This window comes from Elgaria multicarinata, chromosome 11 (genome assembly GCF_023053635.1).
Source record: "Elgaria multicarinata webbii isolate HBS135686 ecotype San Diego chromosome 11, rElgMul1.1.pri, whole genome shotgun sequence".
Classification (NCBI taxonomy): domain Eukaryota; kingdom Metazoa; phylum Chordata; class Lepidosauria; order Squamata; family Anguidae; genus Elgaria; species Elgaria multicarinata.
Window position 1 is genome coordinate 15,221,773 of NC_086181.1, and position 16,550 is coordinate 15,238,322.

General features: G+C 45.6%; 1 protein-coding gene across 1 annotated transcript in view; it reads right to left on the reverse strand.

Annotated features, from left to right (window-relative positions):
• Positions 1-8,814: 8,814 nt before the first annotated feature.
• The window catches only part of LOC134406331 (all-trans-retinol 13,14-reductase-like), a 38,195-nt gene continuing 30,459 nt past the window's right edge, over positions 8,815-16,550 (reverse strand). Inside the window, exons 10-11 of the mRNA XM_063137696.1 lie at positions 16,052-16,211; positions 8,815-14,222 (exon numbers count right to left, since the gene is read on the reverse strand). Coding sequence (XP_062993766.1) covers positions 14,077-14,222; positions 16,052-16,211 — 306 coding nt within the window. The 3' untranslated portion in view covers positions 8,815-14,076. The remainder of the gene's footprint in view (positions 14,223-16,051; positions 16,212-16,550) is intronic.

A 16,550-nucleotide genomic window follows, 5' to 3' on the forward strand; every position in this document is an offset into this window, starting at 1 on the left:
GAAAAGGGGAACTGCTGCAGGAAAGGAAGAAAAATCTGGAGTAGATTTATTTGGGAGAGAGGGAAAGACTGTGGCCTCGTCTACACCAAGCAGGATATTCCACTGCGAAAGTGGTATGAAAGCGGTATAGAAAAGGCAGAAGCCACACTACTGCTTTATAGCGGTATTGAACTGCACTGCAGGATCTACACTACTGCTTTATAGTGGTACTGAAGTGCACTGACAACTGTTGCAACCCACTGACACGTCTACATCAAGCAGGACATAACACAATGAAAGCGGTATATGGCATGTGTCAATGGGCCCCAACCGTTCTCAGTGCACTTCAATACCGCTATAAAGCAGTAGTGTGGCTTCTGCCTTTTACATACTGCTTTGATAGTGGAATATCCTGCTTGGTGTAGATGACCCCCACACCCGTCTCCTAGCCTTTTAAACCCTGGTTTTGAATTCAGATGCTTGTTATGCTAGGATTTGTCAGGGAAACATTGGAGACAATGTTCAACGTTCAAAAAGGGATATGCGAGGGACTGAGGCTAACAGAGATCAATGCCATCTGTGTTATTATCCCTTCTTAATACTTTTGGAGGAGCAGGCTACCACTTGTTCGATGGAAAGGCAAAGTCACTCTGCATGTGTTCAGAGGCACTTTTATTATATTTTTACTGGCTGGTAGAAATAGTTTTTTATACACTACACCTTAATGTAATTTGTGGAGCCTTGCTCTTACTCCAGTTCAGTCATTCAGTGCATCAAGGAGCACAGTGGGGCTTCTGGATACACAAAAGCACTCCTGGACTGTCAGTAGAGATGTGCATACAAGAAAAACACGTGCTTGTCAATGTTCTCTGAAAGTCTCTTGTCCGTATTATATTGCAATCTTTGTGTTTTTTCCCTTTTTTGAATGAAAATTTCTTTGTAGTCTTTTGCATATTTCCCCCCAAATATATGCATCTATTGTGCAAAACTTTGCAGTGTGTGCATTGTCCTCCCTCAAAACCACGCATCCTTCTCTTGCTTGGTACACGTCAGGGGAGGCTTTGGAGCGGCCAGAGGTAAGTTAGGAGGTTTCTATCCAAATGTCCCGCTACTTAACCAACTCTGTTCTCATTTTTGCTGTCTGAAGTCTGTATTTATCAAAGAAGGGAATGTAGGCAGCACGTATTTCTCACTTTCCCAGTCATTCAATTTTAATCTCGCTCTGTTTCTAGGTTTCATCAGGCTTGGAAGATTGTTGGGACTCCTGGTAAGTTGCTGTGCCAGGTCCTTGTTTGGGCTTTTTTCTAGCACTGATCACGTTAGGTTAGGATTAGGGATGTGCTCCGCTTCTCCTCGAACCGGAGAAGCAGGAGCGGAGCGGGGGGCTTCGCCTACCCTTAAGGCGGAGGCGAAGAGGATTGGGGGGCCGGCGGATCGAGGCGAAGAGGATCGCCTCAATCCGGAGCTTCGCCTGAAGGTAAGTGGGGGGAGTGGGACTAATCTGGCACTGCCGGCGCCGCCATCCATGTGGCGGCGGCGGCAGCAGCACCAGGTAAGGGAGCAGGGAGGAGGGACGCTTACCTTCCTCCGTCGCTGGCTTCAATTGAGGCCCCGGTTGAAGCTGGAAGTGAAGGCCGAGGCCTCTTCCGGCTTCAACCAGGGCCTCAATTGAATCCGCGACGGAGGAAGGTAAAGGGGCGGCGGCTGGGCAGGGGGCTGGGGTGGGGGTCTGGCCTACCTGGCGCCGCCGGTGCCGCCATCCATGCAGCGGCGGCGGCAGGTAAGGGAGCAGGGAGGAGGGACGCTTACCTTCCTCCATCGCCGGCTTCAACCAGGGCCTCAATTGAATCCCGCGACAGAGGAAGGTAAGGGGGCGGGGTGGGTGGGTGGTTTCTCTGGCACCGCTGCCGGCTGCGCCGGCGATATAGTGACGGCGGCTAAGCCGGATCTCGCTCTGCGGAGCGGCGCGGGACACGCGCAGAGCGGCGTGAAGCGGATTGGGCCCGATCCAGATTTTCCGGATCGGGCCACGAAGCGGATTGGGGGGGTCCATGCACACCCCTAGTTAGGATACGTGTGCCAAATCTCAGTCCTGTGGGCAAATCCAACCCATCTAGGGTCCCAATCTAGGCTTCCCGGCTTCCCCATTGGACCACACCTCTTTCCCTGGGTCCTCTCCTTTCCCTCAACCTCCAATCATTAGTTGGCTTCTTGGCTTTTGCACAGTTTTTTTCAGCAAGGCTACCGAGAAGGGGCCCTTTAACTGGTACATTTTAAGAGAAAAATCAGTAGAATGCATCAGTTTATATTATGAAAACGGTAGGTGCTAGGGTGACCATATGAAAAGGAGGACAGAGCTCCTGTATCTCTAACAGTTGCATAGAAAAGGGAATTTCAACAGGTGTCATTTGTATATATGGAGAACCTGGTGAAATTCCCTCTTCTTCACAACAGTTAAAGGTGCAGGAGCTATACTAGAGTGACCAGATTTAAAAGAGGGCAGGGCACCTGCAGCTTTAACTGTTCTGATGAGGAGGAAAATTCACGAGGTTCTCCATATATATACAAATGACACCTGCTGAATTTTTCTTTTCAATACAACTGTTAAAGATACAGGAGCCCTGTCCTCCTTTTCATATGGTCATCCTAGCAGGTCCTAGATCAGGGCTTTCTTCACTTGTTAGATAGGGTGACCATGTGGAAAGGAGGACAGGGCTCCTGTATCTTTAACAGTTGTATAGAAAAAGGAGTTTCAGTAGGTGTTAATTGTATGCATGCCACACCTGGTGAAATTCCCTTTTCATCACAGCAGTTAAAGCTGCAGGAGCCCTGCCCTCTTTTGCATCTGGTGAAGAGGGCAGAAATTCTTGCCTGTTCTGCAAATCTCCCACAAGCCACCTGAATGGAGCTTGTGCAGCATCAGTAGTCCCAGTCTGGGAATCTTTTTCAGCCATACCTGGATGCGCCGGGGATTGAACCTGGCACCTTCTGTATGCAAAGCAGGTGTTCTACCACTGTACTATGCCCCTCCCTAGAGACTAAGGGTAGGGTGACCAACTGTCAGGATTTCCCCGGATTTCTCCTGGTTTTTGTTCTTTCCATGGTGTCAGGGGGGATTTTCTATAATTTTCAATAATGTCCTGGAATGACACACCTTCCCCTTTAAGGCTGCCATTAGCATGGCAGGAGGGAGTGACATGCTCTCTTGAGGCACATCATTACCCCACCCTGAGCTCCAATTGAGGTCTTAAAGGGGAAAGTGGGTCATTCGTGTACATTATAGAAAAGGCCCCAATTGGAGTGGATGGTGGTGGTGCAGAATGAAATCCTTTCCCCTCCTCCACTCCAGTCGGGTTCTTTAAGGTGGCGGGGGAATAACGTACTTTCTGCAGGACTCAGAAAGCTGCTTCCCCACACACACACTAGGTGTCCTCTTTTTTGGTTTCCCAAATATGGTCACCCTAGACTAAGGCCAAGCCAAGTATTTGAATAGATTAAGTGAAGCAGTCATGGCAACCGGCCTCCATAGTTTTGGCAGGGGCTGGGGGAAGCATGGACAATAATATTCTGCATGTTGGACCTCATCTGGTTCTCATGGTGAAGTGGCTGGTGTTAAAAACAGTCTCTTCTTTTAAACGTTTGTGTCTCTTTCTCTCCAAGGTGTGACTATGGACCGAAGGTGCCTATTTGGTTCATGTACGTATTGGGCAAGTGGGATATTTGGCTAGTGTTTTTTCTGGGATTCACTGCTAAGGTAGAAACTGGAGTTTTGTGTTTGGGTAATGTATATGCCCAAGCTGAAGTTGAGACTGCTCTGTTACCATACCGATTGATCTGATGGATGGGATGGGATTGATTCCATTTATATTCTAACTTTTATTTATTTATTTATTTATCTTAAATTATCTTTTTAGGCTGCCTGTAAGGTAGACGCACTCATGCTGGCATACAAGATAAAAACAATATGCAAATTTGCAAATACCAACAGAAAGGCAATAGATAAATATTCAATGAAACACTGTAAAACAAGTTACACCAATAAAAATGGCAGCCCGCAGACTATGGGCTTCTCTACCTGAGGTTTTTATTGAGTGCTTATGACTCATAGACTCATAGAATAGTTGAGCTGGAAGGGGTCTGTAAGGCCATCAAGTCCAACCCCCTTGCTCAATGCCAGGTCAGAAGCATGCCCATGGAAGTGACACTACCTGGGCATTTGTCCATCCTAGTTCCCAGGAAACACATCCAGGATGCTGAGCTTGAGAGCCTTGCCACTCACAACGAGGCTTTTAAAAATAATAATAATAATAATAGGCAGGGGAAAAGAACTCTCCACCGTCTCCCTAAGATTTGGGAACCTCTGTCAGCCTGCATTCAAGTTTGGCAAATATTTCAGTGCTCAAATTGGGGTGGTGAGAATCTGTGCCTTGCATTGCTGTTTGCTTCTCGTTGTGAGTCATAGGATCAAAATAAATTGCCCCAAATGAGCCCCTCTGAAAATATACATGTTCAGAATTTATATCAGTGACAGAAATCATACATTCTTGGTTGATTATATATTAGCAACGTGGTTAAAAGAGGAAGAGACACTCAAAGCCTTCTTGATGGGGTTTGGGCGATCCAGGAGCTGGACGCTTGACATAGGTCCCCTTTCTTTGTATCTACCCAGAATCGTGGCCAGCATCTTTGGGGTACTGGTTGGCTGTTCCTGTATTATGAAATTTTGTTCCTGGTGCTGCAAAGCTTCCCCGGGCAGTGGGGAGAACAGCCTCTCAGAGGAACCAACAATTAACCTTCCCACCCAAACTCCCGCCTTTGTGCTGCCTGTGCCACCGTCGTCTCCATCACCAGAAGAGTTTGGAGAGCCTCCTGCCTACAGTGAGGTAAGAACAGTTGGTGATTTAGGATCTTGCCCCTCCCTCTACCATAATTGAGAAGTCAATACCATTTTGTCCCTGGTATTTAACTAGGCTGACCCTATGAAAAGGAGGACAGGGCTCCTGTATCTTTAACAGTTGTATTGAAAAGGGAATTTCAGCAGGTGTCATTTGTATATATGGGGAACCTGGTGAAATTTCCTCTTCATTACCACAGTTAAAGCTGCAGGTGCCCTGCCCTCTTTTAAATCTGGTCACTCTAGTATAGCTCTTGCAGCTTTAACTGTTGTGATGAAGAGGGGATTTCACCTGGTTCCCCATACATACAAATGGCATCTGCTGAAATTCCCTTTTCTATGCAACTGTTAAAGATACAGGAGCCCTGTCCTCCTTTTCATAGGGTCAGCCTAATTTAACAAAATAATCTGGAAAATCAGGATATAGACATCCATCTTTCAACCATATGTCCAACTGGAAGCTAATTCTCCCCTCCGCAAAATAACGGAAGATAAAATCTCGGCATAATGTGAACAAAATGGAAAGTGGCCTCATCCAGCATCAGATCCCCACCAGTGTCCTCAGCATATGCTTCCTCCTAGCTTTCTCCTCGCCTTTGGCCTTAGCTAGACCTACTGTAAAGTCCGGGGGAGAGGAGGCGAGACCTCGCGTTGTGAATAACGCGAGATCTCGCCCCCGTTTACACGTAAGGCACGGCGACCTTAAAAAGAGAAGCGTCGTGCCCGCCATTTTATTTTTATTTTTAAAGGACCGGCAGCGCGTGAGCGACTCAAAGTAAGGTGTGTGTTTTTGGTTTTTTTTTTAAATTGATTTCCCTGCTCCCCCAACCCCAGCCTCGATGGGCGCAGCTCCTGGCTCCGCACGAGTAATTGCGTGGAGCGAGGTCAAGCCGCAGAAACGGGCCACACCTTCTGCAGTCTCGGGCTCAGCCCAAAACCGCAGAAAAAGCAGGCCCAAAGTGTAGGGCTGTATCCCGGGGCCAGGGAGGGTTGATCCCTGCCTGATCCCGGGATCCCCTGTGCGTCATCTGGATGCACAGGGGCGATCCCGGGTATCACCCTGGGATATAGCCTGGCCTAGCAAAGGCCAGAGTCTGTTCCAAACGGCAAAATGCTCTCTCTCCCTCTGGGCTCATCTACACCAAGCAGGATATTCCACTATGAAAGTGGTATGAAAGCGGTATACAAAAGACAGGAGCCACACCACTGCTTCATAGCAGTATTGAAGTGCACTGACAATTGTTGGGGGCCCTGATACATACCATATACCGCTTTCATACCACTTTCATAGTGTTATATCCTGCTTGGTGTAGATGTGTCATGGGTGCCAACAGTGGTCAGTGCACTTCAATACCGCTATGAAGCAATAGTGTGGCGCCTGCCTTTTATATACCGCTTTCATAATGGAATATCCTGCTTGGTGTAGATGACCCCCCCCTCCATAAAAAGCAGTAGCGAACAAGAAATGGTCATTATATTATTGCTTGTTTTGTAAGCTGCTTTGGAAACCTTCTGGCTGAAAGGTGAAGGCAGAAATAGGGACGCACAGGAATAGTGAAATCCATTCTGTCTATGTTTCATGGATTGTCTGGCATCTTTCATTCTGTCATCCACACATCGACTGAATCAGAATCCTTTTCGAAGGTCATAGCAATGGCCGGACTCTTGCATGCCCACTGAGCACAGGTGCTTGCCCAGTTGCTGCTGCTGCCCGCCTCCACTAGCCAAGCCACACGAGTCCTAGAGGGCTCAGGGAGTAGTCTGGGAGCTCCCTGCAGTCGCCTGCTCCTCCCTGAGAGCTGGAATTTTTACAGACAATTGCAGCTCTGGAAGTTGGGTATATAGAATTTTGCACAAAATGGTGGCCGTACATGGCTATCTCCACAACGCTAGAGGTGTAAATGACCCTCAGAGCTTGACAAGAAGGGTCCGGGTGGCCGACCATGGGTGAACCCACCAGACCCTGAATCCAGTCCCTAGAGTGTACGCAAATTTTGTTCCTCTTACACTACTGTGAATTAGTTTTAGTGCAAATTTGTGCAAATCCCCCATAAGTCTGCAGAAGATCCACCACAAGTCTGCAGAATTTGTGTGTCTTGGGAAAAGATGATCCGCAGTGGAATCCGCAGGCTGAATTCATAGGAATACAAACTGATTTGAATCCATTGTGGAGTTCTCAGACATTCCTAGGTAGAAATGTTTTAAATGAACATTATTCCATTATTATTTCATTTGTTCGTTTAAGCAGGAGATTCCTATTATTTTAGGGGTGTGCTCCGCTCCGTTTCAGATCCCCAAATTCGAAGCAGAGCAGGCTGATCCGCACCTCCGACGACCTGTTCCGGAGCGGATCGGGGGAGGTGCGGATTGGTTTGGAGCAGTTCGGACCGTTCCAAAGTGATTCGGACTGTTCTGAAGCTCTGGACCCAGGTAAGTGGGGGAGGGGAGCTTACCTGGCTCCCCCGTCTGCCGCCGTGGTCCGTGCGGTGACGGTAGCAGAGCCAGGTAAGTGGGGAAGGGGGGAGGGGGGCTTACCTGGCTCCATCGTGGTCTGGCCAGCAGCTTCAACTGAGGCCCAGGCCTCAAGGTGGAAGCAGGCCGTGGCCTGCTTCTGGCTTGAGGCCTGGGCCTCAATTGAAGCTGCTGCCCGGACTGCAACAGAGCCAGGTAAGTGGAGGGGGAGGGGGGCTTACCTGGTGCCACCACCACAGTCCATGCGGCAATGACGGCGGAGCCAGGTAAGGGGGTGGGGGTGAGCCAGGTAAGGGGGAGGGGGACCTATTCGGCCCCCATTTTATCACCTCTTCCCCACTTACCTGCCTTCGCCACCTGCCACAGTGGCAAGTAAGTGGGGAAGGGTGGGCGAAATGGGGTCTGGATCTCGCTCTGGATCCTGTTCCGGAGTGGATTGGGGGAGGGTCAGATTGACCCGAAGCGGTTCGGGTCTGATCCGGAAGGTCCTGATCAGTCCCTGAAGCGGTTCGGGTTGGTGGTGCACAGCCCTATATTATTTAGGTGTCTCCTGCTTAGCAAACTTGCACTGGGTTCCAGGACCTCTCAAGGAGATCATCTTGCAAGAAACTTATTTCTAGCTGCTAGAAAATCTCCTTCCCTGGAACTTCTTGATAGCACTGCATGTGAAATATGTGTGCTTATGATGCTCTCAGGAAAAAAAAAAAGATATGGCAGTGAAACTTTTTATACTGTTTTCTCTAGATTGCATGGAAACCATACTATTACCCAGCTCCTCCCAGTCTGCCACCCGCCTATGACAATATCGCCATGGAGGGTCATCCTCCAGTGGATGTCTTCATACCTCCAGGATCCATACGTTCTAAAGTGCTTTAGGTTTCTGCTGCTGTTACCTGGAAGACTAAGAAGAACGTGCCTTGATGGATCAGACTATAATGACTCTATCCGACTTTCCCTTCCTAAGGGTGCCCCAATGAAGTTCACAAGCAGGGCGAAATGACAGTGGTCTTTCCTTACCATTTATATCCAACATCTGGTATTCAGGCTACTTTAACATCTCTTTATATTGAGGGTCCATCTAGCCATCATGGCTAATAATTTGGGCAGGCTAACCCTCCTCCAAGACTTTGCCTAAAGCTTTCTAAAAGTCATCTAAGGTAGTGATCATCAGACTACATCTTCTGGTTGTCACGGTGATTGTGTACCTAACCTTCCTCTTTTATCGTTTCTGTTATGAGTTAAGCCAGTGGGCCATATGGGGAAACTCTGTGTGCCATCCTCACTGTACATTATGTTTTTATTTAGCCTGGATTCCCCCCCCCCCCTTGCAATAGTGCATAAAGATAATAATATTTTTTGGAAATCATTTATGTTTGTTTTGTTTTTTAGTGGAATTTGAATTGCTCATACTTGAGATAGGAAGGTGGATTTAAGAAGAACAAACACTTTACTAACAAATTCTGAGAGTATGAAAAAATAAAAGAATTTTGGGTAAATGTCTGCAATGAATGGTGTAAAATAATCAAACATAAAGCAACTTGTGCTCCCCAAATTGCATTATTAATGGACCAATTAAGGAGGCACCACAGAAATTCGAACCATTTTACTAGCAATTGGTATAGTCAAAACATGGTAATAAAATGCCGCACTTCCAATAGAACAGTGGCTACAGCAATATATGAAATTTTGCACTTGCTGAAAAATTAACTATGAGCTTCTCTAAACAAGCAATTTATAGCATGTTTATGACTGGCCACTCACAGAAGTTTGCAGGTTGTTTTGACAACCTCGTGAACATCCTTCAAGTCTCCTGTTCCTTCCCCCGGTTATTCCATTTTAAAAAAAAACTTGGATATCTTGATTCTTCTGAAATATCTCAGGATTTCCTATTGTATGGTGCTGAAGTTGTGCTACAAAAGACCCTCTAGAGGGTGCTGTCCCATTCAATACTATGAGTACTGAGAGGAAGAGAAGTTTTCAATTACAGACCATGTGGCCACCCCTCTTCTCCCATGCAATTCAGCTCATAACCATTGCACAAGTGAAACCTATGCATAATTCTCTCCTCCATTTTTCTTAAACAAATGGTATATTTGATGGAAAAAGTATGATATTCCTATATGTGTATTGTTTCTTTGCTTTTTTTCATGATTTATTTTTTCTTCTGTTTTGTTAATATTTACAATAAAAATCTCAAACCAAACCAAACCAAACCAAACCATTGCACAAGAGAAGCAGGAAGCAAAGTGCTGGTAAGCAAATGTGATTTCCCTTTAATCTAAAGAAGCCCTAAGCTTCTAAGAACAGCACAATGAAATAAGGACACTGACAACTCTACAGAAATGTGGTTCTGTTTTATAATGTATGGAAATAATTTTAAAAAGACAACATGGAGAAACCACCAAGTACACACGAATCGCTGTGGAGAGTTTAGGGTGACCATATGGAAAGGGGGACATGGCTCCTGTATCTTTAACAGTTGTATAGAAAAGGGAATTTCAGCAGGTGTCATTTATATGCATGCAGCACCTGGTGAAATTCCCTCTTCATCACAACAGTTAAAGCTACCGGAGCTATATTAGTGACCAGATACAAAAGAGGGCAGGGCTCCTGCAGCTTTAGCTGTGGTGACGAAGAGGGAATTTCACCAGCTGCTGCATGCATACAAATGACACATGCTGAAATTCCCTTTTCAATACAACAGTTAAAGATACAGCCCTGTACTCCTTTCCATATGGTCGCCCTAAGATGGGGTCTATGCCAGGCATATCTGGAGATGGTGGATATCGAACTGGGGGCCTCCTGTATGGATGCCATCTGATGCACCACTAAGCTAAGGCCTCTCCCTCAAGTGCTGGCTGACTGGCATTTCTCTCCCTCCTCCCTTCAGCAGCTTCCACCCTCCCAAGGGTCACTGTGCCTCAAGCTGCATTGCATTCTGTGGGCTGCATCTGCCTTACCCTGTTTTCATTAGAATCCTTCCCTTGCTGCCTTCTGAGCCGGCATGCCTTGCTCGTTTTACTGTGCTGTTATCCCTCCTGCTATTAAGCATGTTAGAGCAGAGTCCAAGAGGACTCTGCGGAGGCTGCCACCTGAGGCTGCTGAGCTGGCAAACCAGAGTTGTTCCCAGGGGTTGGGGGATGGGGAAGTGTCATGTTGGTATTTTGTGATTGGCTAGATGGTGTGCATGTCTGCTCTGCTGATGTAGAAAGAAAGCAAACCAGCATCTTAGCAATGCAAGGGGGAGGAGCTAAGAAAGAGAGAGTGATGGAGGGTTATTTTCTTGGGAGAGGAAAAAGTTTTTCAGAAAACAAATGGCTGAAGTGCTGATGCAGAACAGGGCCCTGCATTCATACTTCTGAATAAAACAACAGAGAGAGTCAGCTGGATGCGATGTAACATAGCTTGACCCTTAATAATCTCCCAGAAAGGCTAAAATAAGTAAACCACTAACATCACACTTATAAATAGGGCTGTGCACGGACCCCGTTCCGCTTCGGACCTTCTGAATCAGGCTCGATCCACCTTGAACCCGGATCCAAAGCGAGATTCGGAGGTCCGAATCGTGATTCAGATCACACATTTTCCCCATAGCCATGCATTGGGAGAAATAAACACATAACTTTTTTTATTTTTCAAGATATAAACATGAAACTTGTTGAGGTAACAGATGGAGTCATGATTGTCATGTGTGGAAATTTTCAGAAAGTTCCGTCTAGCAGTTTGATCGCAATAAATTTTTAAAAATGTGATTTTTCAAGGAAACAGCAGCCACTCACAAAGGGCAATTTCAGAAGGTGTCTTATCTAATCAACAATTAGCACACACTGCTCCTTGTGTGTTTTGAAGTGCTAATCTCCCCTACTTGGGTCTTTTGAAGTTAACTCATGTGTTTCCTATTAAGAGAAGAACCAATTGTGTATTGACTGCAAGACACACTACCATGCTGGGAGCAATATGGGGAGAGTAATATTGAGGGAAAATCTTTTTTTAAAATCCTAAAAATCAGGGGATGAACCTGATTTGGCATGCCTAAAGCCCTACATAGGTGCTATCATGTTGCCAAATTACATGTATTTACCTTTAAAAATGACAGTGTATTTTAAAATAATAATTTTATAACCTCAAACTTTAAAAAAATTCTAAAAATCTTGGGTAGAACCAATGTGCTTCAAATTTGGCATGCCTAAAGCCCTGCTTAAGTGCTATTATGGTGCCAAATTTAATGTCTTTACCTTTAAAAATGACGGAGATGAATGCATTTTTGTAAATTCCCATATGTAGTCCTTGAAAAAAAATGTCAGAATCTCTGAATCGATCCGAATCGATTTGGACCAATCTGATCCACCTTGGATCGGTTCAGACCTCCCCTGATCTACCTCAGAACTGTTTTAGAGAGGTCCGAATCCCCCCCGATCCACTTTGGATTCGGGATTCAGATGTGAAGCGGTGCACAGCCCTACTTACAAATTAGCACAGAACAGAAGAAGTGGGGGGGGGTGAGGGGGACAAACGAACATATCAGCCATATCAAAACAATGCATGGAAACTCAGCATTCAAAAATGGTTTTGGGGGAAATAAACATGATTTCTCATAAGAACTGCCTCCCCTTCCCTGCAATTATCCTTGAAGTGCCATCTTCATGAGCTTGAAGCAGGAAAGGAGCCCACAAAGGAGGGCCAACTCCAGGTTTGAAGGGGCTCCTGGCAAGTGGCTTCCGGTCCCCCCTTTAAATCAATGACTCACCCTCTCCCTTATCTGACACTGGCCAGCACTCAAAGGGTGGCTGGGAACTGCCATTTTGATTTTCCACAATGTCTTGGGGTTCCGAATGAAGTGTCACTCAGAGGCATTATGGGGAATTAAACTGGAGGCTTGCAGACCCAACAGAGGTCTGGACAGAGGTCAATGCTGGTGGGTCCTGCTGGAGCACTAGGGCTTTGACAGCTGCCGTAGGATGCTAAGTGCTGGTGCTGAGTTTGCTGGAAAAGGACAACAGTAGATAACTATTCTGAAATCCAAGCCTGTACCAAACAACAGAAATGGGAGTGGAGTCATGCTGTTGAATTTCATCATTGGTCGGCTTGTGGGTCAAAACTTGTGCATTCATACCTTTGGAATGCTGTCTTACTAATTTGTTATTAATTTCTGAATAGACTGCAAACTTCAGAGCATGTGCCGTCTGCATCTAAACTATGGTATTTCTACATATGTGTTGAGTCTACGATTGCTGTGAGCACCCGACTGGGTCTGGGAATCTGGCGGACCCCCTTCCCCCGGCATGCCGAAATCATGCACTTCCACTTCCTGCATCAATGACGGATGCCATTGACGCAATGGAGAGACGTGCGCAATTTTGGGAGCTTCATTCCAGGTCGAGCCTCAGAAGAGGCTTACGTGGCCCAGTGGTGTGAGCACCCACCGAGGTGAGCACAGGCCCACTCCTAGCTTGAGTTGGTTAGCTGAACCCTTTTCTTTTTAGGAAGAAATGCGATGATGTCACTTTAACCCTTTAGGGAAAAGTTGGCATTTGAACTCTTTCCAGAAACAGCCTTGAAGGAACAACCACATGACTCGTTTACACCTCCATAGGCCGATCCATCTCTCTCTCCTCCATATACTGACTGGCAATGGCAAGTAACTATTATGTAGAAGGATCCTATAGAAATAACCAACCAGGAAGGGGTACCATACTGCGGTGATGCACGAGATCACGAGGCATTATGCGATTCCAAACGGCAGCTCCGAAGATGCACTTTGATATGCTGCATGTGCAAAAGCCCATATACGCAGATCTCAAATTAAAGGAGAACTCTCATCTGAGAAAGTTGATGAATACGTTACTTTCTGATGAAATAACAAATTCAGACCCAAGCCACTTAGGGCTTTAAAGGTTACATTTTCATCTATAAGCATAAATTAGCAACTCTGCGCCTTTCTTCTCACTTTTTGATGATGCTTTCCCCCTTCTTTCTTTCTTTTTAAAGTGATGAGTGGCTGCCTGGCCATCCTACTTTGACCACAGTCATGCCATCTCTATCCCCGTTTAAGGCTTGTAAAATAGCAAGAAACACAGCGAAGGGCATGATCTCTTTACTTCTTCCACTTCTTAAAAAAAGAGAGCAGACAAATTTATGGAGGGTAAGTCCATCAACAGGGTGACCATATGAAAAGGAGGACAGGGCTCCTGTATCTTTAACAGTTGTGATGAAGAGGGGATTTCAGCCAGTGTCATTTGTATGCAGGCATCACTTGGGGAAATTTCCCTCTTCATCACAACATTTAAAGCTGCAGGGGCTATACGAGACTGACTAGATACAAAAGAGGGCAAGGCTCCTGCAGCTTTAACTGCTGTGATGAAGAGGGAATTTCACCAGGTGCTGCATGCATACAAATGACACCTGCTAAAATCCCCTTTTCTGTACAACTGTTAAAGATACAGGAGCCCTGTCCTCCTTTTTATATGGTCAGCCTATCCATCAATGGCTATTAGCCAGGATGGCTATATGCTGCCTCCAGGATCAGGGACAGAATACTGTAAATACCCATTACTAGAGGACATTAGCAGGAGAAAGCTGATGCCCCCATGTCCTCTTTCTGGGCAACCCAGAGGCTGTGGGAAACAGGATGCTAGATTAGATAGGCCTCTGCTCTGATCAGCAGGCCTCTTATGTTTTTTGAATGTCCAGCCCACAGTTTATTCCTGAGAGGGTGGCCATAGCTGGTGGGACTAGGCCTCTTTCTTGCGGTTTTGCCTTTTCAGTTTCTTCTCCAGGCGGAACAGGTCTATGTAAACGATGCGTCCAAGCACAGCTGAAGCACAAACCAAGCCTCCATGAAGAGCTCCTTGTAGGCCGCAGCAGACAACATCTTGGCCTGCATTATGAGGAGGAAAAAGTACACCTCAGAGAAAGCCCAGGCTCTGTTCACATCAATGGTGTAGTGATTTGCAATTGCTGCTTGTTTTGCCTGAATGGGAATATTGCGCAAAAACAAACACTGATCGATCATGAAAGGTGTGCAAAAATCCCCAAATTCGTGCATTTCCCCCCATACCCTGAAGTCGGTCTGCTTTAGAAATCTGGGAAGATATGGAAATGTGTGCAAATCTAATGGGAAAAGTTGCGCAAACTGAACGTGAGCACACGTTTGGTAATTAATTAACATTTCAGGTGGACACATTCCTGCACACACATTTGGGGTTGCAATTAGGGCAAGCTCACACGGAAATTCTTCTATACCCCTGCAGGCAACCATATATTGTTCCCCTGTTGTAATGCAAAGCATTTTTGGGTGGCTTGTTTTTCGAATGGGCAATTAAGATCCATTAGCTTTACAAAAGGCCTGCTCCTAATAGAGATGACTAGGGTGACCGTATGAAAAGGAGGACTGGGCTCCTGTATCTTTAACAGTTGTGTAGAAAATTGAATTTTGAAAATTGAATTGGGTGCCCCCCCCCCAATTATGGAATGATCTCCCGAATGAGGCTCGCCTGGCACCAACATTGTTATCTTTTTGGCGCCAGGTCAAGACTTTTCTCTTCTCCCAGGCATTTAACAGCATATAACAACATATGTTGTTGTTTAATGGATACTGCTGTTTTATACTGTTGTTTTTATAGTTTGACGGTTTTAAATTTTGTATACTTTTTAATGTCCACTGTTTTTAACTTTTGTAAACCGCCCAGAGAGCTTCAGCTATGGGGTGGTATATAAATTTAATAAATTTAATAAATAAATAAATAAATAAATTCCAGCAGGTGTCATTTGTATGCATGCAGCACCTGCTGAAATTCCCTCTTCATCAGAACAGTTAAAGCTGCAGGAGCCCTGCCTTCTTCTGCATCTGATCAAGAGGGCTGGGCTTCCTGCAGCTTGTGATGGCTGCCGTTTCACCAGGTGCTGCATGCATACAAATGACACCTGCTGAAATCCCCTTTTCTGTGCAACTGCTAAAGATACAGGAGCCCTGTCCTCCTTTCCATACGATGACAACTGCTCGAATTGGGTTGTTGATGTGGATTAATGCAGCTGCCTGCAAGTTCGGAGGCTTGGCTCTGGGGACTGTCATGATGAGTGGCTGCTCTTCAACGTTTACCACTACTCCACTGGTTGACCAATAGACTCACTTCAGTTTAGCAAGGCCATTTGAAGTCCATAACACTCTTTGACCCCTGCATGATTCACACGGAGAGAAGACTTAAGAATAACAGGCTCCTATTTATTTATTTAAAACATTTATATCCTGCCCTATATCAATTTCAGGGTGGCATACAGATAAAAGCATACAGTATAAAAACAGTAAGTATACACAGCTAAAAACAAATTTATTTGTTCACCTCCATCTAAAACCTTCTCGGTGGCTGCTCCAGTGCTCTGGAACTCTCTTCCCGGGGAAGCTAGGCTGGCTCCTTCCTTGATGGGCTTTCGGAAGCAGGCTAAAACTTTTTTGTTCCAGCAGGCCTTTGGAGAATAGTCTGGCCCTCCATCTATGTTAATGTCTTATAATTTTGTTGTGTATTTTAAATGTTTATGGTTTTGTTCCACGCCCCCCAATGTATATTTTAAACTTTGTAAGGCCGCCTTGAGGCCCAGCATTGGGCAAAAGGCGGGATGCAAATAAATATAATAATAATAATAATAATAATAATAATAATAATACATCAGGTGGTAAGCAGGGTGAGTAGGGACGGAGCAACCACTCACCTGTTAAATAGAGATTTTGAATGGGGGTCTTTGCTCTCATGGTGGCCACAGTCTTTGGAGTGAAGCGGTCTATATCGTGCTCTGCACCATATATTTCACCCTGAGGGGCATCTAGATAGTACTGGTTGCTGAGTGGGGAAGCAGCTTCTACAAATTCTACCTAGGAAGGAACAGCAAAATATAAAGGAAGGAAATGAAGTAATGAGGAAATGATTATTTTTTCCCAATTAAAAAAAAGAGAGAGTTTCTGGATCCCAATGTCTAAAACTAAAGTTCCTGGTGATGTTCAAACTCTCAGATAATTTTCTCAGCCAATATCTATACCTATGTGAATTGTGTCTGTGTATATTTTTAGAGACATCCTAGAGAGAGATTTATATTCCCTGGCTGTAAAAAAATGTATTTGCATAGTATTTGGTTGCCAGTGTCAGCTTTTGAGATCCAAAGATATTGCGATATTGACAGCCTCTGACAGTTGGCATGCAACAGCAGCCAGCGT